We start from the raw sequence: 13,748 nt of genomic DNA on the forward strand, positions 1-13,748 counted from the left end.
TTATAGCCGCTTGTAACATAAATTTGCTAAACAATTGAAATGTCGCAACTAGTTTCGACTCTTGGATCGAGTCATCTTCAGACATCCAAAAAAACCTTCCGTTCGTACATATAGTTAAATTAAATAAAATACTAACTCCTAGCGATTTCTCCATTTACTACGTGATATTGGCAGTACACAGTAGGAAAATCGTATACTAAACCAATATATCTGTAATTTTAACATAAAGTTGAGAAGAATTCATCGAAAAACTTTGTCAGATTTTATAAAAAATGTTTAACTCACCAACGAGATCATATAAAAATTTGTTTTAATTTAGATAATCGATTCGTCAGCTTACAACACAAAAATTATTTTGTCAAAAGAAAAGTAGTCATAAATTAAAATAAAAATAAAAGTAAAATACATGTTCACGGAAACTTTATGTAATATTAAATAACGAGCGTAGTGTGATAATTGCGCAAATATTGTGACAGTTCACACTAGACTGACAATGAGCGAGATGATAAGTTGTCGGTAATTCGGTATCGAAAGATCAAACTCTATTTACAATAGGAATATAAGCTTTATGAAACGTAGCCGCCCCGAACAAAAACTTTACTGCCTATACACCCCTCTGTCCACATGGGTTTTGATTTATTTGGAATAGAACTACGTATAATAAAAACATTGCACTAGTAACTAATTCATTTTTTTAATTGATTTTAAATTTCGTGCACTCTATTGTATGGAAACGCATGCGCAAGAGATCACAGGCCGGTATTCAAGTCGGTTCTTATTTTCAGATTGTCTTAAGTAATGTCTTAAGATGCTAATGCAGCTGTCTAATTGGTTCGTGATACCTCAAAATTGAACTTAAGACGGTCTTGAATATAAGAACTGACTATGAAGAATACCGGCGACCGGCTACAGAACATGAAGGCCATGAAGCAGCATGAAAAAAGCATATTCATAGCGCTACATGTGGTCGGTATGACAGATTTCCTAACCTCAACAACTTTAACACTTAATATCTCAGTTCGGAGAGCAGAACGACATTTTTTATTCCCAGATTCGTTCGTTTCGTGCAAAACCGCATCGAATGAGTGTATTTTTATCAAAATTTGAACGAAGCGGGGTATTCTATACCTTTACCACATTAAAACGGCTGAGACGCAAAAGCTGAAACAATCGAAATGAAAGGCAGCACAAAGAACACGTCCTATGGCGCGAATGAATGGGAAGATATGCCATTAATTAATAAAAAGGTTAATTTTGATTGTTATATTATATGTAATTCATTCTTTTTTTGTAAAAACTATTTTATATTTTAGAAACTGCTGGAACTATGTATCAAATTAATACATAAAGTACCACCACAACATAAAATAGAGCTTTCTGGGTCTCATGCACCAACAAAGGAAGAGAAAATATTATTCCAGAAACATGGACCAATTCGAAAAGGTTCATTTACACCTATGGAAGATAAAATTATCAGGAAAAACTGGAAGACATTCTGCAAGGTATATTTTAAGTATTTAAAATAAATAATAAATGAATGATCTGTAATGTTTGAGGTAGTCTTATGTTTAATGAAAAAATACCAATTGTTTGGTACTTATGTACTATATTTAAAATAATAACTGTCTTTGTTTTAACTGATACCTAGAAACTTCCTTCTAATGTTCTTCAGAATCCCCAAATTTTTGAGAGTGAAAATATTCAAAATGCGAGATACTACAATGTCATAGAATGGTATAATTACATTATTAATATATTTTTCCATATAATGTGTAATATACAGCTCCATGACTGGGATCTAAAGAATCCGAAGCCATTTCTTTGTTGGAGACACGATGGTAGATATTATTATATAAATGACATAAAAGAAAGACAAAAATTTGTTCAATTTTTGGCAAATGGATTACCTTGGCGAACTCTGTACAGTGTTTATACTAGATTTAAAGTATTACATCGTGATAAAATCGTTTACACTCGGTAAAATACAAAAATCTCAAATTAGACTTGAATTGATTTTAAATCATTTTAATTTTTGTATTTACATATGATTTTTATGCTGCAGATATACTACTAAGGAAGATAAAAAAATTTTAAAATATATAAAGAATGAACATCTTGATAAACGTCTTACTAAATATAGTGAATTAGCAAAATTACTAAGACGGACTGGGCCGTCGATCTTTAAACGATACCAATATCTCAAAAATAAAACTCTAGATAAATCAGAAATGGAATGTAAGTAATTTTCATATCAGTCCTTTCCATTTCAAAAGTAACACAATTTAAAAATTAATTTATATTTTATATTTTCCTAAAAGAGGGAAAAACTTTATTAACTTGACAGAAAATTATTAAACTAAATACCGATGAGAATAAATCATTTACAGTCAAGCTGGATCTTGGATGCTTCTAATATAATTTTGTGTGAATTTATATACTATGTAGAGCTTTAAATGCGCGTCGAAATTTTTTTCAAACTTACAATGCAAACTAATGAACTATCGCAGTACTATTAAGAGTTAAATTGACTAACAATCTAACAATTTTTTATGCTTATTTCATCTTGGATCTTAATAATACGTTGAATGATATGTTAAAATCTATGAATGGCACATTAAAAATCTGTAAATAATTTATTTACATTGCGAAAAATATTACTTCGGTCGGGAGTCGAACCCGGATCGTCTGCTTTACGTGCAAGCAATATTCACTGTGATGAGAGAAGAAAATATTTCTTTAACACATTTATAGTGATAATTTGAAGATCATTTTTTGAGTTATATCACTTTTGAAATATATACATACATATATATATATATATATATATAAGCAAAATATTCTTTCACCATTAAACATTGTAACATATTTCTAGATGCTTAGTTCTCATCAAATCTGTTTAATTACAGCATTAGTTAATGTTGAATGGACGTTACCACTGATCAAGAAATTTATAAAAATGTTACTTGATGTAACAATAAGTGAAGATATAAAAGAACTCAAAGATGCCACACTTCCTAAACCAGTGTGGCAGACAATGGAGAAAAAACTTAACATACACCAGAATGTCTTAAGAACATTTTGGCAACATCAATTACATCTACAATTATTCAGCACGGGTCCTATTTATTTAAACGACATTAAAATACAATTAATTGAATAGTAAATATCATTACGTTCTATAACTGTATTGTAGTGCAACACATGTATCGAGTATTTAGATTGGATTAGATCGCAAATATACATATATATATATATATATATACATATCGTTAGATCGTACTATATACAAACGCATATACTTATTTTTGCAGTATGTATACAAAAGGAATATCTAATATTCGCGAAATTATATGGTACAATGTTGCAAAATACTTCGACGGAGCAACTGCGATATTTCTTTGCAGAACCTTTTTTTATCTTGTTCAAGAATGCAATCTAACCGATAAGGATAATTTCGCCGGTAATGAAATATCTAAATTATATTTGTAAATATGTATAAATTATATTGGTATGTGTTACATGTCAATTTTTGTGTTACAGATGTTGTGGAATATTTATATCATTCTAAAATTCCTAAAATTCGAAATTCATACATCGATAAATTCTTACCTAGAATTATCTATAAAAATGGAAAAATTTTTTTACTAAATATGGAAACTGGTGAAAAAATTACGGCCGATGATTCTCAAAAAATTGATCACGATATTGATTCTACCGATAGTTAATTTGAATAAAAAAAAGTATCTATTATAACTCTATCTTTTTAAATCTGAATTATACAATATATAATTTTATCATGTACACTTCAAATAGGTAATGTCATATTAATACAAACATAACACTGTATTACTCTAAATGTATTATTTAAAATTAATTTTATAGGAAAAACTTTATTACGAGCAAAAATGTTTTATTTTTAAAAAAGATTGATACAATAAATTCTTTTCATCTCTCGGCTATAGTATACAAATCAAATGAATACCAAATATATTAAACAATTTAAATTAACCTCTCTCTTGGTTTTGTTTAAACTTTATTTTTCTTCGACTCCTTTTCAAGTACTTTCTCTTTTGCTTTTTGATACATAGGCACAAGTTTGCCTTCTTTAGCAAGACTCTTCAAAAGTTCCATAATAAGTGGTAAATAATTATGCTTTCTTCTGATGTTCTCTATTTGATATCTCTTTGATTTTTTAATTTCTTCCTCAATTAGGGCTTGCAGACGTTCTAATTCTTCAGGATCACAAACATTGGCCTTCTGCCTTTCATATAAAGTTTTTCTGTCTGTCACTATAGCCATTAAATTGAAATGAATCTCGCCTTCGTTATATCTGTTTAATAATAATAACTGTTATTTTTATACTTGATAAGTAGTATAATATCAAAATGTATATACACATACATATGTACATACATAAAGTTATTGAGAAAGCTACATTTTATAACATACTTGTTTATCCGTTTTTGAATTATAGGTTGCGCAGCTTGTACCCATTGTTTCCCTGCTGAACATGGACCCAGATCAATTGGCCCATCTTTCAATCCATCTAATTCGTATAAACGACCATCAATCGGAACATAACTCACAAAATGAAACACATCATCATCTTTAGATGCTTGTTTCGAGTCGTATTCAAATAATGTTTGTCTAAAATTTTAGCATACAATAAATTCTTTACATGAACAATATTGAGTGATTAAAAAATATATAGTAATATAAAATACCTGGAAAAGGAATTATGCACTTCCCTTATAACATCAGAATTACTAAGTGCAAGTCCACGCATATTTGCATCAAAGCTTTGACAGAAATTTTTAAATTCTTCTAAGTTTGGTCCAAGAGATATATCTGCATGCTTACAGTTTAATAAAACACTCAATATTGCTTGAGTTGCACAAGCATTATTTATTACCTAAATTAAATATAATCTTTTTTTATACACATTAAAAATTTTTTTTTAATTAAACAAATCTACATGAATCAATATCTTTTAATTATCTCATAAAATATATATTCAATAAAATACCACTATGTACCAAATATTTCAACATATTCTAATTAATTCTTTCACATTTTTATAATATAACAAAATTAATTAATAATTATTCTTAATTTGCTATTAGTGATTTAATTCATGATCCAAGTTTCTATTTCCAAGTTAGCAGTATATCTATTTTAAGATATCTATTTTATACTTTATGTACTTGTTTTGCAAAGAATATTTTGTCCAATCTATTATCTTGTACGATATTCCCTGATAATTCATCATCTTGTACCCATTTGAATAAAAAGATTAAACCGTGAATGGGCCTAAAAGAAACAGAATTTATCAATAAATTGAAAAAATTATATATAAAGATTAACCTACAATGATATTAATATCTAAATGAGTGCTATACATTTTATTTCTTTTTATATTTATGTATATTTTTTTATCTTATATATCTAAAAGAAATATAGTGCATATGAAAACATTCTAAAGAAAAAAATAGGAAAAACAAACATGTCAAAAGATTAGTTATCAAGAATACATCTTATCTTACACACATACATATATAAATGTCATTCAAATAATACAAAAATTACAATGTCAATGTTACACAAAATAAACTTACATCAATTCATTGAAGTATTTATCTTCCAAACTCCATAATTCTTCCACTTGTGCACCTTTGACTCCTATACAAATGCAGCAATATATAATTATGATATAACATATTACAATTAAAAAAATTTTTTTAATATTGCAAACTGTAAGATTTGATAATCACAAGTTAGAAATATCAAATTATTATAAATATTTATAGATATTTATTTATAACTTGATTAAAAAATAATCATGAATTTGATTTTGTATATATATATATATATATACATATAAATGTATATATATATATATATATATATATATACAGGAAGTTCCCAGGTTAAACCGTCAAACTTAAAATATGAATTCAGAACCTGAAAACAAACAAAAATTTTTCTCTGGATGTATGCTTGCAAATGCTTTGTTCAAGAAATATTTATTTTTGAAGTTACAGAACAGTAAGAACGGATAATGTTGAAATAAGGTTTATCCTCTTTATTGTTTTACAATAATCAAAATTTAATTATTAAATGTTTTGTTCAAAATAATGACCTCTAGCCCAGAAACAAGAATTACATCTATCGATAAGAGAACGACTGACTGACATTATGTGTCTGTAATTCTTTCACATGCTTGCACAATTCTTTGTTTTAATAAATCTAATGTTAAATCCACAGACACAATGTTAGTTAGCTACTTGTTCTCTCATCGATAGATGTAATGCTTATCTCCAAGCTGAAGGTCACCATTTTGAACAAAACATTTAATAATTAAATTTTGATTATTGTAAAGCAATAATAAAGAGGATTGACCATATTTCGACGTTATTCATTCTTACAGTTCTGTAATTTCAGAAGTAAATATTTCTTGAACAAAGCATTTGTGAGCATACATCCAGAGAAAAAAGTTTTTTGTTTCTGGTCTTGAATTTATATTTTAAGTTTGGCAGTTTAACCCAGGAACATCCTGTATACAAATATGTGTATGCTAGTATATGTATGTATGTATATGTATGTATGTGTCTGTGTGTATGCATAAGTATATGACTTTTGTAGTGTACGTGTATATATGTATTTTATATACCTATGTATGTGTGAATATATAGTTCTTACTAGCTTTTACACATAATAAAAGCTTCCTTAGAACTTTGCCCAATTTAAATAACACTAAAAATAGTGCAAGTAAATAATGCATTATAAGTACAGACAATAAAAATTAGGAAATACTTGCCGAATTCTTTAATCAATTCCGTGAAAACACCAGGATCACTCTCAATGAGACACCAATTTCCTGCCGAGTCCGCCATATTTATACACTATCAATACTATCATAAACGTGTTCCGTAGAAAATAAGTAGAGAGTGCGTAAGATATTCTCACGAACTGCCGAACTGCTGCACCACTCAGTGGCAAATTCCGCAACCTTCTGAAAATGTGTGGGTGTCTGTAGTCTGTACCATTTTCGGACGCTTCTCTGTAATAAGAAATATTTGATATTTTAAAATTATGATGTTCCTAAACACGATGTCATTTTTATCATAATGTTTTTGAATATTTTAAAGTTTTAAGAACATGTTTCAAAAGAGTTTGGCGAATTCTTTTCTTGATTTGCAACAACCCTGGTATTAATTATCGACGATCGGTGATGGTCGATCGATATAAAATGATATTTACATTTTCTACTCATAATTTTTGCTTGAAATAATTTAATATACAAATTTGGTCGCAAGATTGTACGAATACTTACGTGACGAAAAACGTTCAAAGATTTTCATTGTCAGAGCTGAATGCGAGGAAAATCACGATCACACCGTCGCGTACACAATGACAATATACTGCTATATACACGAGTTACGAGCCGACATACGGGGTGGTGATTCGTTTTGACGCCGCATGTCAAATCGTGGTAATAGTGTGTAATAAATAAGTTATTGCTAGTTATTGCAATTTATTTTTCCCTTGTCCGATTTTCTTTATTTACATCGATATCGACTCAGGTATGTAGATGTTTGGTACAAGTCTTCCAGTAACGTCGCACTGCTTTTAACCTAATATAACCAGTAACTTTGAAGTTGAGTTTGTTTTTTCAATAATGTTAGAAACTGACGGTTATTGTGCTTCTGCTTCTGCGTTTAAATGTATTTATTTTTATTTCTTAACATATTACATATTCGTTAACATTATTCTTAAATTTTTTAAAGAATTAACTTTATATTAACACTCATATTATTTTATATTAATATATATAAACAATATTTCTGTGATTTTATTAATTATTACAATTTTCATCCTTGTTAATTGCAATATGTTACTACTGGTTCCAAAAAATTATACATTATCAAATAATGAGTAACATGTATGTTGATTCAGTTGTAGCAATTGTATTTCTAATATAACATTTATGACACATGTAAATTTTACTTTTATGATATTGTAATTAAGATCATGCTGTAAAAAGACTTTATGTTATGATTGAGATATAATTTGTGTTATGATAGTTATGGAAACTTACAGCTTGATTGTTATATTTCAGTTTTAAACAAGATGTCTGAACAGTTTTTGGGTTGTACAGTCTCGGTGAAGTGTATCGATGATCTTGCTTACCAAGGTAAAATTATTGATCTAAATAAGAATAGTCTGACTCTGGCGAAAGCATTTTGTAATGGCATACCTCATACTTCTGTTGTTAATTTGAGGTAAGATCATTGGCTTGATTAATTTTTATAATTATTAATATATGAACTATAAGAAATATTTAAAAAAATCTTATGTGTGTGTATAATTTAAATAAATTTATTAAATCAATATAAGATGCTAAAAGCATCAAATAATTATTAAATTGTTAATCAATTTAATTTGTGATAGTACTGCAATATTTATTAGTGTTGCGTTTCAAGATCGACAATTATTTGGCACGCAGTTAAATTATATATAAGCAATTAAGATCCATCTAGACTGTTATAGATTTCAATTCTTATTAGTTATGTTGTTAAATAAATTTGTTTAATTTAATTAAATTTAAATAATTTTAAATAAATGAATAAATTGGTATATTATACATTGTTTATTTTATTGCATATAAGCCATAACTTTTAAACTGGTTTTATTACAATTGTTATTTTTACAAAAGAGGATAGTATAAAATCCATTTCTTCTCTCCCCCAAATTCCGTTCCATAGGACAAGGTTATTTTTAAACTTGCTTGTTTAGAGGCTTCTGTCCTTCAAGACATAACACAATATAGTGATTTGTTTACTTTTATAGAATGTAATATTCTTACACTTTTAAAATTCGTAGTATATATGAGAAATGTAATTTAAGAATCAAACTGATTTTTTTACAAGCAGCTAACATTAAGTTATTCAACATCTCAAATAATACATGAATATATGTATTAATTATGTTTATTATAGTGTAAAGGATATACAGAATCTTGAAATTATATCAACGGAAGAAGCAGGAAATGTTAATGATACACATAGTAAGGTAATTGTGAAGAGACCAATTGCAAAAAGGGCTGGACGGTCTTTTTCAGAGTGCATTCCAAATGTAACAGTGCAAGCAGGAAGTTCTCAATCACATACAAATTTCAAAAAACCTGCAGAGCCTAACCAGCAACAAGTGGAGCAAACTTCTAATGGGAAAATACCTTCAAGTACATATAATTTATATATTAACACTTGACATATATTGTATTAATATAACAATGTTGCAGCTGAAAATAATGCATCTAATAATAAATCAGTCTCAAAAAAATTAACTCATCGACAAAGAGCATTGGAAAGAGATGAGCATACCTTTGGTACTCCAATTGATCGAGAATTAGAGCAAGACTTCGATTTTGAAAAGAACTTAGCATTGTTTAACAAAGAGGTAGGATTTTATCGTTTTTTAAACATTATTTCACAATTAACACAGGAAGAAAATTTAATAATATATTGTTTGTAATGTTATACTTGACTATTATTATGATTTATCTATTGTAGGCTGTGTGGCAAGAAATAAATTCTTTGAAGCCGGACATTATTAGACAGTCAGAAAACAATCGGGGTACTACTGCTATTTACCGACCCGACGAGAATATTCTTGTATCGGAGCCTACAGTACTTAGACAGATTATGGTACCTTGCCGTGGTGAAAAAGAATATGTTACAGATAATGGTTTAGTAATTCCTAGCATCCCTCTCAGTTTACATCGGCAATTAATAGGTGCAGCAGATAGATTGGGAATCAGTTGGGAACGCAGGGTTCGTATATTGATATTACCTATACCCATTTCTTTGTTTAATATGAAGTGAAAAGTAAGAAAGAAAAAAAGGAGAAATAATAAAGTAAGATTTAACTTTATGAGATATTTACATTTAAATAAATATATTGATGGAACATTATTCTGATTGCTAAATAATTAAAGTCAAAAATTAAGTAATTAAATAAAGGATAAAAAAGAAATAAAATTAAATAAGTTCAACAATTAAATAAAAGGATTTTCAAGAGATATGACTTATCATTACATTTTTACTTGTTCGTGCATATATACATCTAAACTCTTTATTCCATTTTTTAAATTTTATTTTATTTTAATTGTATATAATTTTATTTTCTTTGATAGGTGGAATTGCTCGGTCGCGCCGGTGCTGAACTTACCTTACAGTTATTGGGTGGAAGTCATCGGTTGAATCCGAATAATGCGCATCAATGGCCCACCGTGGTCGTGCTGTGTGGACCGCATCGTTCCGGCGCTGCAGGAATCAACTGTGCTCGACAACTGGCCGCTCACGGTGTTACAACGATCGTATTCGTGGAGAATGCAGAGGACGTATTTCTTCTACAAGAGTTGTCACTATACAGGTTAACAGAGAATAAGGTAGAAACCAAAGTCAAGAATCTGCCATCATTGGTGGATCTGATACTTGTAGCCCTCTGCGATGAAGATTCGCCCAGATTGATCACTCCGATAGCGAGGTGGGCAAACAGTAATCGGGCGCCAGTGTTATCTATCGAACCACCGGCGACGGGTACACCAGGCATACTCAGTAAATTCAGCCTGTTAGGTGCCCTACCGCTATCACACAGCATCGACAACGGCAGATTATATTTGTGCAACCTCGCATTGCCAAACAAAGTGTACTCTGACGTTGGCATTAAGTTTAGATCGCCATTTGGACCTAAATTTGTAATTCCTCTACATTCCAATAACTCTTAGCAAATTTTTAAGGATCACATTGTGTCTTTTTGAATAGTTGCCTTCGTTTTATCATACGCGATTTGTAAACCTCGTGTACAGGGAAATATATTTTACTTCCGGGGCTCATTGAGTAAAAAGAGTTTATGTATAGTTTGGCGTTTGATATAAACTTTTAGATAAATTTTTAGAGAGAGAGAGAGAGAGAGAGAGAAAGAGAGAAGAGAGAGACAGAGACAGAGACAACACATGGTGTATCATAATACTTTTCACATTAAGGCTCCTGAGTACTCGACCAAGAACTCCGTGCTGATGGTAGCGACACCGAATTAGTTGGCGGCCTGACAAAACTAATAATTACACACACACACACACACACACACACATAAGTACGAGTTCATGTACTCATTTTTGGACTGAAGGCGAGCACACAGCATGGGCTCATGCTTGTATGTGTGTATAACGTCTCGCCACTGTAAAAGGCTGAATTAATAGGCGTGAAACAATGACGTTTTGACAAAATTTTTGTTGCGTGCCATTTCGTTAATATTTACTTATTTGTGAAAATGTGACCTGCCTCGTACTCGTAAAGTCCCAAAAATAGGCAGAAACTACAGTTATTTTAAAATTTTATACGTAAAAGCGTATGTTCACTCGTTTCATTCAACTCGCTGTTAAACTGTGTGTTTTTTGCCCGAGTATAGGCTCACTTTACGTGCTCTTTACGACCATTTACTGACTATTAAAATAGAAAAGGACAGTTTCCGTCCATTTTTACAAGTGTTTTTAAGCGATCTTGTCATTTACATTTATCCAAATTGTCTTTATTTACAAATAGCACGCAACAAAAATTAATGTGCATTTCTCGCCTACGACGTCACAATTTCAACATTGCCACAACCACTCAGGAGCCTTAAGCCTTAAACACAATAGGCAATAGGAACAGAGAATAAGAGCTGTCCAATCAGAGCTCAAAATTCTGCATCCAAGCTGTCTTCGTCTTCAAAAGTGCTAGTATCCTCCATCGAATTCAAATCGTTAAATTTCCTTTTTTGGCAGTATTCGTGATTAAATATCATATTTCCTTTGAACTAAACTTTTGCCAAAACTATATTCGCGAATAAAAATGTATAAATCTCAAAACAGTAGATAAACAACAGGCAACGAAAATCCAACACGTCGAAAAACTGTTCTTATTACCTATTCCACGTGTGTGTCCCATGCACGTTTGTAGTGATAAGTTTGTATTAATATGGATTATGTATCGCATTTATATCCTGGAGCTCTGATTGGACAGCTCTTATTTTCTGTTCCCTGTTCCTATTGCCTATTGTGTTTAAGGCTTTAATTGCATGATCCATGGATGAATGCACAATGCATACTGTTATATTTCCGATATTGTAACTTTGAAAGCTATTTTAAAGTCTTGATTGAACATTATACACACACTATATAGATAAAATATACATATTTTGTCCGTAAAATTGTGAAAATATCGTTTTATGAATAGAAAATATAAAATAGAATTAATGCTCCAAATATCAACAATATACTTCTCCAAAGTAAAAGGTACATAGATTCTTTTATGGATACAAATATGTATGTCGCAGCATGATTTTGCATCAAAGCACATGAGTATATCAAGTATTTGATATGACTAAATAAAAGCTAATTACTTGACGTGGATGTTGCACTACACATGTTTATATCTACAAAATTTATATTAATGAGTAAGAAAAGGTATATAAAAATTATTGTCATAATTAGAAATGGTCGTGTTTTGAGATTAATAAATAATCAAATGATGAAAATCCTATAAATATATTAGAGCCATGTAAGGAAATATTTGTTTGGCATGATATAAATTTATAACTGATAAACTAATATCAAGGATATTAAATTGATGGCTTGCACATACAAAAGAAAACAGTCTTTTATATATTTTTAATAATTTGTAACGTACTATTTATGTCATTCATTTATGTCAATCATTAAAAACCTGCCCGTGAGATATGCAGTTACATAGCATTTCTATTCAATTAATTAGTTGATTGACAACAGTTTTATACTCGTACACATCTACATTTATTAATTTGTTCAGTAAGCTCTACTTGCTCATAATTACCGAGTATTATATTTCATTTTATTTTATGTTCGTCATTTTATGTTCAGATATAGAAATTATAATAGCGAAATGTATAGACATATTGAAATTATTAAAACGCACATGCAAGACATCTCCCGCATTATATAAAGTATATAAAAACTTGAATATTCCTTTTTGTACTGATTTCTTTTAATGTTTATATTTATAATAAAGTAGAATGTGCTTTCGACGATTACGAATTTAGTCATTGTAAATCTAGAAATATGGACAATATAATAATTTCTCGTAAATCCGGTGTATGAAATTGATATAAAATAATCCTGCACTTCATATCTATTTTTTAATGAATTAAATTCTATTTTACGCAATTTAACATTTTAAATAATTTATTTGGAAATATACATTTATTATGTAAGATACATTTGATAATAATAATTAAAATAAATAATAATTATAGCTATTATTTATGTTAATAATTAATATTAATTATTAACATTTAATAATTGAGCTTTTAAATTAATAATTATGCATTAGTTAAGAGATAATTGTTTTAAACAATTGATAATTGTACATTGGCAAAACAGATGTTTAATTCATAATTTGCAAATTATATAAATTTTATTGTCCATATTAACTGTACATTCGAAAGAAATATATTACATATTTATTATCATGAATGTATACTTTCTTTATCTCAATAATTTCTTTCAATAATTTAGAAATAGGAAGTAATTTATAAAAAATTGAACAAATAAAATTTTATAAACAATATATGGATAATACATTGGATTTCTACATTGATAGTTTAATTATATCTGTTGATGATCTATACAGAGCAATTATATATGATTTAAACTAATATTTTATAGAAAG

At 29.1% G+C, this 13,748-nt stretch overlaps 3 protein-coding genes across 4 annotated transcripts; 2 read left to right on the plus strand and 1 right to left on the minus strand.

The window, feature by feature from the left end:
- The first annotated feature begins 815 nt into the window (after nt 1-815).
- LOC108778415 (uncharacterized) lies at nt 816-3,814 on the plus strand. Of its 2 annotated transcripts, none has more exons than XM_018545588.1 (8): nt 816-970; nt 1,052-1,247; nt 1,314-1,502; nt 1,784-1,977; nt 2,063-2,235; nt 2,907-3,159; nt 3,312-3,460; nt 3,541-3,814. In XM_018545588.1, exons 2-8 carry the CDS (start codon nt 1,176-1,178, stop codon nt 3,723-3,725), a joined length of 1,215 nt encoding a protein of 404 aa, XP_018401090.1. In that variant the 5' UTR covers nt 816-970; nt 1,052-1,175; the 3' UTR covers nt 3,726-3,814. The 2 variants fall into 2 exon arrangements, with proteins under 2 accessions (XP_018401090.1, XP_018401091.1); XM_018545589.1 differs by having other exon boundaries at nt 816-966.
- A 138-nt stretch (nt 3,815-3,952) lies between these two features.
- On the minus strand, nt 3,953-6,909 carry Uch-L5 (ubiquitin carboxy-terminal hydrolase L5). Its single transcript, XM_018545558.1, has 6 exons — nt 6,818-6,909; nt 5,616-5,679; nt 5,205-5,310; nt 4,725-4,912; nt 4,450-4,647; nt 3,953-4,330 (listed from the first exon to the last, which is right to left on the minus strand). The coding sequence occupies exons 1-6, from the start codon at nt 6,891-6,893 to the stop codon at nt 4,027-4,029; spliced, it is 936 nt and encodes a 311-aa protein (XP_018401060.1). The 5' UTR covers nt 6,894-6,909; the 3' UTR covers nt 3,953-4,026.
- A 1,221-nt stretch (nt 6,910-8,130) lies between these two features.
- Nucleotides 8,131-11,944, plus strand: Edc3 (enhancer of mRNA-decapping protein 3). Its single transcript, XM_018545392.1, has 5 exons — nt 8,131-8,282; nt 9,000-9,241; nt 9,302-9,459; nt 9,573-9,833; nt 10,196-11,944. Exons 1-5 carry the CDS (start codon nt 8,131-8,133, stop codon nt 10,787-10,789), a joined length of 1,407 nt encoding a protein of 468 aa, XP_018400894.1. The 3' UTR covers nt 10,790-11,944.
- Nucleotides 11,945-13,748: the final 1,804 nt, after the last annotated feature.

Source organism: Cyphomyrmex costatus, unplaced genomic scaffold, assembly GCF_001594065.2.
Source record: "Cyphomyrmex costatus isolate MS0001 unplaced genomic scaffold, Ccosl1.0 scaffold5, whole genome shotgun sequence".
In the NCBI taxonomy this organism is placed as follows: Eukaryota; Metazoa; Arthropoda; class Insecta; order Hymenoptera; family Formicidae; genus Cyphomyrmex; species Cyphomyrmex costatus.